Below are 14,151 nucleotides of genomic sequence, written 5' to 3'. Positions count from 1 at the left end.
GTTAGCATAACATAGCTGTCTACAAAGGAATTACTAATTCTCTGACCTCTATAGAATATAAATACAGCCTGCTATTGACAACAGTCTATACTCCGTGAATGGATGGTAGGAATCGCAGAGTTGGATCTTTAACCCTCCCAATGGCTTCTTCTACAGTGAAAGCCCTAGATCCAATACAGTTTATATTTGCTACTATCTAATCATTCCGTCATAGAACAAGGTCATGTTTGCTCAGGGGGATTTTCTGGCACTAAGATATTGATACCCAACCCTCAGTGTAGACCATTAATATCAGATCGGATGGAGAAGTACGCTGGTTGTCTAACCCATCATGGAAGTACCTGGTCACACCACTCCAGTGTATCAGATTCATGGGGAGCAGTTTATGAGCTTCTGCGCTTAATTTCCATTGACATCTCCAACGTGTTTCGTAGTTGTTGACACAGATAAGCGAATCTAGGAGTGCAGAACCTAAAAGAGTAACATACGACAAGTGTGTAAATGAGAACCAATTACAAGATCTGGCTTGTTTTAATCAACAATACATAATGGAGTAGGCAACGTGATGAAGATACAGCATTCACCTAGTGAACTTTGCAGAATAACCCATATAAATCAAGAATCTCATTGATATACATTTCCAAGGAACTGTTCCAAATATTAGGCATCAGAATGGACAAGATGAGCAAAGTACATAGTACATGGTCCAAAATATGACATACAGATTTAGAATGTCCATTATTTGGTTATGTTGAGTGTATATTAATGATAGGATTGCTTCGTCTTCCGTTTTCTGGACAAAATAGATTAACTATTGGAAGGAAAACACTCTGGTCCAGGTCCTACACCTCTATAGGGAGGTCGATCCACTATGTATTATTCCTCTATGGGAAACCTACATATTTAGTGCAAAGGTGATTCATTAGAATCTGTCGGACTCCCTAATGTACTATTACAGTAGGAAAGTATGAACATTACTGGGGTCTCGCTTTCCTTTCATGTCCTCTCCCTAACATTTCTATAGTTCATGTGAACAACTATTATCTTCTTATACTGTAACCAAGAAAGGACTGTCAGAAAGACTACAGACAAATCATAAAGCTTAGGTTTTATTCACACGAGCGTATAACGGCCGCGCTTTCATGCCCGGCCGATATACGCTCCCCATCTGGTGCATTGGTTTACAATGCATCAGTTCAGATGGGCGTATTCCCGTGGTATAAAAGTGCCTGGCCAGCCAAGATAGCGCATAGGAGTGCATTTCGGCCGGGCTCTTTTACACTGGCCAGGAAAGATAGTTCAGGAGCTATCTTCTGGCCAGAATATGGCAACGGCTCCCATAGACTCCTATGGGAGCCTACGGTAGCTGCCGGAGAAGGGAGCGTAGCAGTGTGTCTGCTAAATTCTCACCCCTTCCCTCCTTCTCTCCGCCCCATTGTCGGCAGCCAGCAATGGGAGGGGATGGGAGCTTAGCACACTAGCTCCCAACCCTTCCCCTTGCCAAGAGCTGGTGAAGGGGCAGATAGGGGGAGGCAGTTTAACAGAGCTAAACTGTCTCCCCCGCCCAACGGTATCAAGGGGTTGGCATATATGTAACGGACCCGGGCCGTCTGAACAGGCGTTAAAATTGGAGTTTTAACGCCCGTTCATGTGATTTTTGGCTGCTCTGTGACGGTGTCATGGCCAGCCGAAAATCGTCACACCCATGTGAAAGAGCCCTCAGTTGCAGGTTAAGAGTAAAGCTGGCTATACACCTGCTCAGCTGAACAGTACTTCTGGCTAGCAGCTATCTCCTCCATCCTCCCCATAAACATGCTTAATCGGTTCAACCAAACCTTTATGATTAATCCAATGTGTAGAGGAAGATAAGGCTTTGTTTGACACTTTTGGCAGTGGCTTATTTATAAGCAAAGTAAAGAAACGTGCCTTTAAAAATTTATTGTGTACAAAGGCGGCAACAAAAGTAATAAATGGAATGGGCGGACTACAATGCCCAGAGAGGTTATCAAAATTGGGATTATTTAGTTTAGAAAAAAGCCGGATGAAGGGGCGACCTAATAACTATGTATAAATACATCAGGGGACAATACAAGGATCTCTCCCATCATCTATTTATACCCAGGACTGTAACAAGGGGGCGCTCTAATAACTATGTATAGATATATCAGGGGACAATACAAGGATCTCTCCCATCATCTATTTATACCCAGGACTGTAACAAGGGGGCGCTCTAATAACTATGTATAGATATATCAGGGGGCAATACAAAGATCTCTCTCATCATCTATTTATACCCAGGACTGTAACAAGGGGGCGCTCTAATAGCTATGTTTAAATATATCAGGGGACAATGCAGAGATGTCTCCCATCCTCTATTTATACCCAGGACTGTAACAAGGGGGCGCTCTAATAACTATGTATAGATATATCAGTGGACCTATACAGAGATCTCTCCCATCATCTATTAATACCCAGGACTGTGACTGTAGCGAGGGGGCGCTCTAATAACTATGTATAAATATATCAGGGGACAATACAGAGATCTCTGCCATCATCTATTTATACCCAGGACTGTAACAAGGGGGTGCTCTACTAACTATGTATAGATATATCAGGGGACAATACAGAGATCTCTGCCATCATCTATTTATACCCAGGACTGTAACAAGGGGGCGCTCTAATAACTATGTATAAATATATCAGGGGACAATACAGAGATCTCTCCCATCATCTATTCATACCCAGGACTGTAACAAGGGGGCGCTCTAATAACTATGTCTAGATATATCAGGGGACAATACAGAGATCTCTACCGTCATCTATTTATACCAAGGACTGTGACTGTAACAGGAGGCCACGCTAATAACTATGTATAATAAATCAGGGGTCAGTACAGAGATCTCTCCCATCATCTATTAAAGCCAGGACTGTAACAAGGGGGCACTCTAATAACTATGTTTAAATATATCAGGGGACAATGCAGAGATGTCTCCCATCCTCTATTTATACCCAGGACTGTAAAAAGGGGGCGCTCTAATAACTATGTATAAGTATATCAGGGGACAATACAGAGATCTCTCCCATTGTCTATTTATACAAAGGACTATAACAAGGGGGCGCTCTAATAGCTATGTAATATATCAAGGGACAATACAGAGATCTCTCCCATCATCTATTCATACCCAGGAGAGGGGGCATCCTCTACATCTAGAGCAGACCTGGGCAAAGCACGGCCCACGGGCCACATCCGGCCCGCTGAATAGCTCAGACTGGCCCGCAAAGAGTGTCCTGGTGACTCACCAATGAGTCCGGTGTCAGCAACGGGAAGCAGCGAAACTAAGGCCTCATGTCCACGGGGAAAATCGGGCCCGCTACGGATTCTACATGTAGAATCTGCAGCGGGTCCCTCCTGCCCCGCGGACATGAGCGCTGAAAATAGGAATAAATAAGAATAAACTCACCTCCCACCCGCTCCGTTTCTTCTCTTCGCGGCGGCGTCATCTTCTCTCGTCGCGGCCGGATCTTCATTCTTCGGCTCGGCGGATGTGCACGATGACGTCGGTGACGTGCCCCGCGCATGCGCCGGGCCGAAGCAAAATGATCCGGCCGCGGCTGAGAGAGGATGGCGCGGCGCCGAAGAGAAGTCCCGGAGCGGGTAAGTAAAATGTGATTTTTGTGTCCCGCGGATCCGGACGGCTTCCATAGGCTTCAATAGAAGCCCGCGGGAGCCGTCCCCGCGGGAGACCCGCATGAAAATGGAGCATGGTCCAGATTTTTTCATGCTCCATTTTTTTTTAAATCCCTTTTATTGACGATCCGCGGGTATTTATCTACCCGCGGGTGGTCAATGCATCCCTATGGGGTGCGGATCCGCGCGCGGGAGAAGAGTTAAAATCCGCTGCGGATTTTAATTCTTCTTTTCCCCGTGGACATGAGCCCTAAGTGATGCCACTGTAACTTCTGAGTGGAGATGGGAGTGCTCCTTACCGCTCCCCTCTCCATTGGCAGACACGGGGGCCGCGCCGTAAAACGGGGTGAAACACCGGGTGTTCACCGCGCCGTATTACAGCGCCATTCATTTTCAATGGCGGCCGTATTCTGGCCGCAAATCGGGCGGCTGGAATACGGCCCCATTAAGGCAATGTGCATGGAGCCTTCGTATGTTGGTCTGGCCCTCTAAAACCATTCCAATTTCTCATGTGGCCCCATGGGAAAATTAATTGCCCACCCCTGATCTAGAGGAAAGAAGGTTTCTACACTGACATAGAAGAGGGTTCTTTACTATAAAAGCAGTGAGACTATGGAACTCTCTGCCTGTAGACGTGGTGATTGCGAACGGGTGATAAAAGGGTGCAAGAGGGGCCTGGATGCTTTTCTTGAGTGTTAGATCACTGATTACTTCAGAAGGGTCGGTGATCCGGGGGATTATTACGATTGCTAGATTGGAGTAGGGAAGGAATTTTTTCCTCCTTAAATGGGGAAATTGGCTTCTACCTCATTGGTGTTTTTTTGCCTTCGTCTGGGTCAACATTGAGGGGTAATAGGCTGAACTGGATGGACATATGTCATTTTTTGGCCTTACATATTATGTTACTATGATCCTTGTTTAACCCTTTCATGGCCAGGGTCATTTATGTGCCTGCGTCCAGCTCACGTTCTTCAATTTTCGTATTCCCACTTTCAAAAAATCATAATCTTTTTTATTATCTAGTGGCATATCTACACGAGGGCTGGCTTTTTTGTGGAACAAGTTATATTTTTCAATGGTACAATTCAATGTACCGTATAATGAATTGGAAGGCTTTTAAAAATGTTCAAGTTGACAGAAATGGGAAGTATCGCAATTGAGGAATTTTGAGGTGGTTTTATTTTGATGGTATTCATGGTGCAGTTATAATGAAATGTTATCCTTTGGCCTTATTCACACGACAATATATACGTCTAAACATTGCCACCATCCGACCATTGGATTCCAATATATTCAATCAGATGAGCGATTTGTAGGCAATATTTAGGTCTTGCCCTATCTTTTGCCGAAACACGCAGGAAGCTCCCATAGAGTTCTAAGTAAGCAGAAAAATAAGGGAGCAGGAGGGAGTTTCTCTGCTGGCCTGAATTGAACATTATTATTCATTCTAAGCATTTTACAGCGATTAATGGTTTTCATCGCTTTAGCATATTTTTTTGCCAATACGCTACAGTCGCCCATGTGAATGGCATGAAATACGCTAATTAAGATCGGGACTTGATCTCGGCAATTCTTCATTCATGCGATTTTAACAGCCAAATGGGCAAACATAAAAACGCGTATGATCGTGTGAATAAGGCCTTACTCTGTGGGTCAGTATTAATACAGCAATACCAAATTTATATAGTTTTTTTAAACATAGTAATATTTTAAAAAAATAAATAAATAACTTTTTTTAAATTGCTTTCTGTCACCATGTTTTAACCCCTTATAACTTTTTTATTTTTCCATCGGTTGGGCTGCGTGAGGGCTTTCTTGTTGCAGGTCGACCTGCAGTTTGTATTGATAACAATTTGGGGAACATATAACTTTTTGATTATCTTTTATTCAGTTTTTTCTTCAAAAAGAGTGACTAGGTTGTCTTGATACAGTAGACGGCACCCCTGCGAGAAGATCACGGTGGGGTGTGGGGGTTGGCAGGGGGGGGCGTTCGGGGCATTTAAATCCAGATCTGAATTGACAGTGGTATTTGAAGGGTTAACAGCTGCGATCAGAGTTATCTCCGATTGTGGCTGTTACAGGCACATACCCACCGTGTATGGAGGGGTTTGGTCCCGAGCCCGATCCGTACACAGTATATGCTATGAGTGTGCTTGGGATATAATTGGGAGGCCTCCATGTACATTACATTGTCAGCAACATCTCTAATCCTTCTGCTTTGGTATAAATGAGCTATATCATTATTGTTAGTACAGCGAAACACTATACATACCTTGCATACCCCGTACGTATTGTAGGATGCAGAGTAAGACAAATAACCCTTGTGCTCCCATTTTCATCTCATCCTTGAAAGCAAGAAAAAAACTAATATCAGACTACAAAATCAAAAGACAGGGAAAAAGTAGAAGAAGTAATGATTTTACTAATATCTTCCCAGTTTACATAAAATTGTCTTTACCTTCTGGGTGTTTGTTGATTATGGAGAATCTAGTAACACAAAAACAAGAAATAAATATCCATTACCCCTTAAGGACACGGCCCATTTTCACATTTTCGTTTTTCCTCCTCCCTTTATAACGTTTTTAATTGTCCATTGACTTAGCAGTCTGAGCGCTTGCTTTCTGCAAGACGAGTTGTATTTTGCAATGGTACTATGTAATGTACCATATAAAGTACTCAAAAACTTTCAAAAAATTCTAAGTATAGTGAAATAGAAAAAAAACAACAAAATTCCGTCCTCCTTGTGCGTTTGTGTGGGAGGGGGTCTTGTTCTTATGGTTTACACACTGTTGCAAAATGTCGTGAAAACTTTATTCGATGGATCAGTATGATTATCAAAATATTACATTTATATGGCTTCTTTTGATGTACTACTTTTAAAAAGTAAAATATCTTTGGGGAAAAAAATGCCCATAGGGAATCATTGGGCACCCGCACGTAATTAAATACCTGCGGATCACACGCACGGGCAAGCATGCTCCATTTTTCTGCGGTCTTCCCGCACGGACGGCTCCCATGGCTTTCATTGAAGGCAATGGAAGCCGTCAGGATCGGCGGCACATCCGCAGCTGTCTCTGCGCTTGTGCTGCGGACCGCAGGAAAGCAGGAGTTAAAAAAAAAAAAGAAGGAACAGCGCAGGCGCGTGGCACGCCACTGGTGTCCCGAGCGCATCCGCCGTGCAAAAGAAAGAAGATCCAGCCACGACGGAGGAGAGCCCCACAGCGTCCGGACAGGTGAGTATAATGTATTTTTGGACCTCGTGTCTGCGAGCCGGGTGGAATCTGTTGTGGGATTCTGCATGGGGAAACCGTGCGGGCCTGTGGACATGAGGCCTTTTAGGTTTCCGTCATGGTGTTGTGTGAGGGCTTGTTTTTTGCTGCAGTTTTGGAGTACATATGACTTTTCTGATCACTTTTAATTCATAGAATCATAGAATGGTAGAGTTGGGTCATCGGGTTCAACTCCCTGCTAAATGCAGGATTACTAAATCATCACAGACAGATGTCTGTACAGCCTCTGTTTGAACACTTCCATTGAAGGAGAACTCACCACGTCCCGTGGTAACCTGTTCCACTCATTGATCGCCCTCACTGCCTAATATCTAATCTGTGTCTCCTCCCTTTCAGTTTCATCCCATTGCTTTTAGTCTTTCCATGTGCAAATGAGAATAGGGCTGATCCCTCTGCACTGTGACAGCCCTTCAGATATTTGTAGACAGCTATTAAGTCTCCTCTCAGCATCTTTTTTGCAAGCTAAACATTCCCAGATCCTTTAACTGTTCCTCATATGACATGATTTGCAGACCACTCACCATCCTGGTAGCTCTTCCCTGAACTTGTTCCAATTTGTTTATGTATTTTTTAAATTGTAGTGCCCAGAGCTGGACACAGTATTCCAGATGAGGTCTGACTAATTACTTCACATGATCTAGACTCTATGTTTAACCAGTCTGGTTCTGGGTTTTAGCCTCTAGTGTTGTAGCCCATTCAGATCGAGAGCATAGTCAGAGGAGATCCAGCAGTTGGTAACGGGTGGTCAGAGTCAAAGTATAAGGTAGGAAGCTGTTAACGTAGTCAGGAGGAAAGCCAGGGGTCGGTAACAGTAGGTCTCAATTTGGTTGCAGAGGAGCAGGCAGGTAGTGGAGCTTGACTATGGCTGTGAGGCACAATAATCCTGCACTGGAGCAGAGGCAGGGACAGGCTTTTATAGTTTGCCTAATCAGAAGCAGGGCGGGGCCAGGATAGGGAACTAGACCAGGAGTACAGGATCCTGGTTTAAGCTCAGCAGTGGAGCTGCCCATACAGCTGGATGGCTCAGCAGGTAGAAATGCCCACTGGAGTACAGGAGTTCCTGGATTCGATCCTTGACACTATGCTTTTCTTAATACATCTCAGAATTATGTTTGCATTTTTTGCTGCTGTATCACACTGTTGACTCATGTTCAGTCTATGATCTATTATTATACCCAAGTCTTTTTCACATGTGTTGCTGCTTACTCAATTCCTCCCCTTCTGTATGTGCTTTTTTCATTTTTGTTGCCCACATGTAGGACCTTACATTTCTTCTTGTTAAATATCATTCTGTTCAAGCTTATCTACATCTTTTTAAATCCTCTCTCTTCTCTAGTGTTAGCTAACCCTCCTAACTCTCTGTCATCTGCAAATTTGATTAGCTTCCCATCAATTCCCTCCATCAGATCATTTATAAAAATGTTGAACAACACTGGGCCTAGGGCAGAGCCTTGTGGTACCCTACTTGATACATTCTTCCACTTGGATGTGCAGCCATTTATGACCACTCTTTGAGTATGATCACTCAGCCAGTTGTGAATCCACCTAACAGTTGCCTTGTCAATCCCATATTTGGTCCTTTTTTCAACAAGTATAGCATGAGATACTTTGTCAAATGCTTTACTAAAGTCAAGATCTACTATATTTACTGCATTTCTCTGATCAACCCAGTCAGTGATTCTGTCATAGAAGGAAATTAGATTCTTCTGGCATGACTAGTTTGTTACAAACTCATGCTGGCTCTGGTTTATTACTCCATTCTTATCCAAATTCAATTTTTTCTTGAGGTTGGGGTGACCAAAAAGAGCAATTCCGGTGTTGTGTATTTTTTTTCTGACTATCTTCACCGTCTGGGATAAGCAATGCATTAGGTTTATTGTTTAGACTTTTACGGACGCAGCGATATCAAATATATTTTTTGTTTTGATTTTTAAAATTATAAATATGGGACAAGGGGAGGTTAAAAACTTTTAATACCTTTATTTTTTTTAATAATAGATAAAACTTTTTTTTACTTATTTGAATTTTTTTTGTAGTTACCAAAAGGGACTTGAACTTGTGATCATTTGATCGGTTATGCAGTATAATGTAATACAATAGTATTACATTATACCACGATCTGACAGGCAGTCTATCAAGCGACACCACAGACATGGCTTGATAGGCATTCAGCCATGGCAGTGCTGTGGGGGCCTTCAGAAGGCCCCAGACTGCCATGGCAATGAACGGCACTTTGTGATCTCATCCAAGGGGGTCATTGAGTACCCTGCAAAAGCGATCAGGTGATTTAAATGCCGCACAAAAAGACCACATGGTCCATCTAGTCTGCCCTTATATTATTTCCTTTTTGTTTCTCATTTAGGATAGACCTCTTCTTATCTCAGGCAGCTTGAATTCATTTATTGTTGAATTCCAAACCACATTTGTTGTATGTTTATTCCAACCTCCTACTACTCTATCACTAAAAAAATATTTCAGTTGCTTCTGATTTTCCACCCAACTAATCTCAGTTTGTGTCCCCTAACTCTAGTGTTTAACGTCTTAATAAACCTAAAATTAACTTCCTGAACCTAATTTATACCTCTAACATAGGTGAAGGTTTTGCTCATGTCTCCCTTCTCGCTTGTCTCCTTCAGGTTATAAATTAAGTTCTTTAAGTCTTTCCTGATAAGTTTTGTCCTTGAGAGCTTCCATCATTTCTGTAGCTCCTCCTTGGACTTGTTCTATTTTAAAAATGTCTTTCTGTAGGTGAGCAAGGAGAAACTGCTCAGCCGAAACATCCTTTCAAAGGGAATGCGATCAACTCTTCATGAGGTTTTGCAGGAGGGGCTATCTGGTTAGATGTTTAAGGGATGTATATAAAGGAGCTAAAACTGAGGATTGTTTAAGATTACTCAGGGCTCATGTCCATGGGCTTGTTTTCACTGCGTATTACGCGTGTGTTGCAAGGCCGCGTGATAAGTAGTGAATGGAGTCAATGAAAGTCAATGGACATTCACTGACCCATGCACATGTGTGTGTAGACTCTGTATCGCTACTCACAAGGAATAGATTGCGGCATGCTCTAATTCTCTGCGTACCATGCAGCATGAGCCCTATATATTGGCATAGGCTGCATATGAAACACTGTCAATACGCATTAAATTGCATATGGGCAGCATTTTCATAAGCATCCCTGCTCTGAAATGCGGCCATGTGCAGTGTACATGCAGCCATACATGGTTTTTGCTGGCTCAGCGTTTTACTGAAACAGCTGTGGACATGAGGCCTTATGAACTGGAGTAACCCAGCAAACTCAAAAACAGTGATCCTCTGTGTAGGACCTACAGTGGCTATAGTCATCAAGTTGTAAATATCATGAAAAAATATTGGCCAATTTTAACATCAGGTTCGGATCGAGAAGGGGCCATTACCCACTACCCAAGCATTATGTACAGAAGAGGTCAGAATTTATGCGATCATCTAGTACATAGTCTGTTTGTCAGTCCTCTTGCTCTAAATAGACAACTACCCCAGACCAAAGGTACTGGCTCTCATCCCTAGGGGAGATGATCTTTCTGTCCATTATCATAACCTCCTCTATATTTCTCAATCCAGTGGACAGCAAAATGTAAGATGCCCCTGCCCTACGATATATATTGGTAAGACGGTTCAGGAGCTTAGGAAGAGCATTTTCAAACGCCTGAGCTTTACATGCACGAAAACAGACGCTACCATTGCAAGGCATGTTAATGGATGTCGTGGAGGCGATCATACTCCACTAGTAGTCTAGGGCATTTGTCAGATAGAACTCAGTCCCCGTAAGAGAGATCTGGGTAAAAAACTGCTACTCAAGGAAGCGCTGGATTTTCCACCTTAGGAGTAAGAGCCCTTTGGGCCTAAATTAGGGATTTTCTTATTCAGCATTTATTTTAAACCAGCTTTTTGAAACACAATTCAGTTACTTCTGTGAATTGTATAACTATTGATAAGACTTTAGCTTTGTAATATAACACCACCATAATCAGCTAACAGCTCTTCATATGGCCAATGTAGTGTACTGAGGCCCGGTGACAGAAGGGCATAGTACTAGAGATGAGCGAGCGTACTCGGAAAAGCACTACTCCCTCGAGTAATTTGCTTTATCCGAGTATCGCTGTGCTCGTCCCGAAAGATTCGGGTGCCGGCACGGAGCGGGGAGCTGCAGGGGAGAGCGGGGAGGAACGGAGGGGAGATCTTTCTCTCCCTCTCTCCCGCCCGCTCTCCCCCGCTCCCCGCTGCGACTCACCTGTCAGCCGCAGCGGCACCCGAATCTTCAGGGACGAACACAGCGATACTCGGATAAAGCAAATTACTCGAGCGAGTAGTGCTTTTCCGAGTACGCTCGCTCATCTCTACATAGTACATATAGTATGCCTTAGGAGTCACTCAATATAAATAGACGCATAGCCTACAAACTAATAATGAAATGTACGCTTGGACTAAAAGGCATTCAAAATTATATAGTATACTGTCCTAATTATGGGGACCCATGAAGGTGTCTGTGGGAAACATCAGAATTACCCAACGGGCTTAAGCTACATTGAATTGTTCTGCATGAGTAACAGTTAGGATTGGAAGATGCAGAGTACCATGGAATACCCCCAGAAATTACTATGTTAGGGTCTGTGCCTCCCGCAGCACCATTGGTGCATAATGACATTATGTTTAACCCCGCCGCTGACCACACCCCTCTGTCCTGCTTTGACCCTTGGAAAATCTGGTCACCTTATTCATGCATAATGTTTGGATGTGAGCCTCACTATTGTCTGCTGGGTACAGTATAGAATTGTTTACTTCCTAAAGCGCAAGGTACTTTAGTGCAGCAATTTTTTTCATATAGAATGATCTGGAACCTAATTTGGCATAAAAACTTCGGTTTCCTTTTTTGATCTTTTCTCATTAGACTTACCTATGTGAACTGAATAATAAAAAAAGAATTTTCAATCTCCACAAGGTCAGGTAATTTCAGGTAAGCTGCACTGCAGGGTTTGGCATCTAAATTATTGTACCACTGTACCCAATTTAATGGTGTCCTCTTCTTTAAGATTCTTTGTACGATCCAAAAATAGCAAAATAAGGGTTCTGTAGGTGTATATTTTACTCATACTGTGTTTAGTTAAAGCAGATATTGATTTATGTACCTTGCATAGGTCAATGACTTAATTACCAAAGTAACGGGCACAGCAGTGTGGTCCAAATAGTAGGACCCTGTCTGCACTGTTTAAAGAGGTTGTCCAGTTGTAAACTATTGATGGCCTATCCTCAGGATACATCATCAAGAGTAGTTCACTGGGAATCTGTTACCAGGGACCTCTGATGATCAACTCTTTGCAGGGCTAAGGCACTCATGCACGAAGATGATTTCTGCAGGAAGCAGACAGCTCCATTCTCACTGTAGTGGCTAGGCTTGGTATTGCAGGCATTAAAATAAATGGGAACTTTGCTGCAATACCAAGCGTGGCCACTGCAGAGGGAACAGAGCTGTCTGCTTCCTGCAGAAATCAGCTCAGTGCACCAGCCTAGAAGCAGCTGATTTACTAGTGATGACTTTTCCTGAGGATAAGCCATCAAAAGTTTTCGAGTTGACAACCCCTTTAAGGGGCTCCTGGGGTAATGGACAGCTAGTGACTGGAATGTGGACAATGGATAATTAAAAGCAAAGTTAAGAATGGGAGGAAAAACAACAATAATCTTTCTTATCTCTCAAACTATTATGCCACTGACGGTTATTCTAATGGAATAGGGCCACATCTAAGTTCTGCTGTGTGGCCTCATGCTTACCTGTTACTCCACTACTTCAGGTGTCACAAAGTGAGCTCTGATTATTCTAAATATACATGTAAAACACAAATAAATTCATAAATTGTCTGTGACGCCTCCCACACTCTATATTGCCTTGCATACAAGCCCTTTGTGCAGGGCTGGTTTTAGAAAAAGTGTGGCCCTTGGCAAAATTAGAAATTAGGCCCCAAATACTAAAATCTACCACCATCTACCATTTAGTGCATTAACAACATAGCCACATTCAAGATATTCAAGAGGCAGCATGCAGAGCTCTAGTACTTCCAGTAGAGTTTCTAGGGTTTTATTGAAAAAAATTCATGTACATCTCTAGTTATCAAATACCAAGACTAAATATTATCACCACACAGTGATGAAATATTGAATCTATACGGTTTTTGAACAAAAAGCATTATATAATGACTGGGGGGGGGGGGCGTATTATATACTAAGTCCACTGAGGGATTTTCAACAGGTGACCTCTAAAGTGACAGGAAGAAGGCAGCACACTGTCTGTCATTTGTAAGTCCATATTAGTGGTACGAGTCCCTTGGGCCCCCTTAGCTTATGGGCCCTAAAATTGCGACCCCAATTGCTACGCCACTGCTCAGTGAGGGTGCCACAACCTGTCTGTACACTTTTACAATGGCAAGTCCAGTCAATGCCTCAGATTGCCTGGGGGCTCCCTTGGGGATGGAAGCCTGGGAAATTGCACAGCTTGCCCCCCAATGCCACCCCTGCCCTTGTGTGCAGAAACCATGCCACCAACCCACCGACTTATACCCTCTATAACTTGTCCTGATATCTAATACAAACACAACAGGTGGCAAGCTATATACAACTAGAGATTATGTATTTTGTATGTTTTCTGTAAGGTTTGCAGTTTCAAATATTTCACTAAATAGAAAAACAAGTTATAGATATAGATAGTATGTGATACAAATAACTATATACAATATATACTACTATATAGCAGCCAGCTGAGTTTACATATACTATATATTCTCATCCCCTCCTTTAGATATCAGTTGTTCCCTTATCCCTTATCTTACCTGTTCATCACATGATCCCGATGTTGTAGAGTCTAGATTTCTGTATACAAATGTAGACCCTCTAGTGAGAATGACGTTTGTCCAGTGTTTGTGTGCATGCTATGAGAAAGATGTGGTTGACTGTTTTCCTGTTTGTTGCAACCACTTCTAGGAATGGGGAAGTGGGTTTATGACATGATAGGTGGGAAGAATTCATAACGGGAAATCCCAAGTGGTATGGTCCTATTTAAGGGGCTTGTCTTATGATACTAATAAGGTATATAGTATATAGATGTTTTGGACCCCCAACCCAATGACAAGAGTGGCTTCTGCTCTAGTC

At 42.8% G+C, this 14,151-nt stretch overlaps 1 protein-coding gene across 2 annotated transcripts in view; it reads right to left on the bottom strand.

Annotated features, from left to right (window-relative positions):
* The window catches only part of CSF2RB (colony stimulating factor 2 receptor subunit beta), a 70,534-nt gene extending 56,603 nt beyond the window's left edge, over positions 1-13,931 (bottom strand). Inside the window, exons 1-4 of one of the 2 annotated variants that reach the window (XM_066596295.1) lie at positions 13,834-13,931; positions 6,147-6,178; positions 5,961-6,033; positions 342-471 (exon numbers count right to left, since the gene is read on the bottom strand). In XM_066596295.1, the coding sequence (XP_066452392.1) occupies positions 342-471; positions 5,961-6,027 (197 nt within the window). In that variant the 5' untranslated portion in view covers positions 6,028-6,033; positions 6,147-6,178; positions 13,834-13,931. Of the gene's footprint in view, positions 1-341; positions 472-5,960; positions 6,034-6,146; positions 6,179-13,832 lie in introns of both variants that reach the window. The other variant, XM_066596296.1, reaches the window with a different exon arrangement.
* Between the last annotated feature and the right edge of the window lie 220 nt (positions 13,932-14,151).

This window comes from Eleutherodactylus coqui, chromosome 3, assembly GCF_035609145.1.
Source record: "Eleutherodactylus coqui strain aEleCoq1 chromosome 3, aEleCoq1.hap1, whole genome shotgun sequence".
NCBI lineage: Eukaryota > Metazoa > Chordata > Amphibia > Anura > Eleutherodactylidae > Eleutherodactylus > Eleutherodactylus coqui.
Note: the sequence above shows the minus strand (reverse complement) of the source record. Positions and strands in the feature narration are given on the sequence as shown.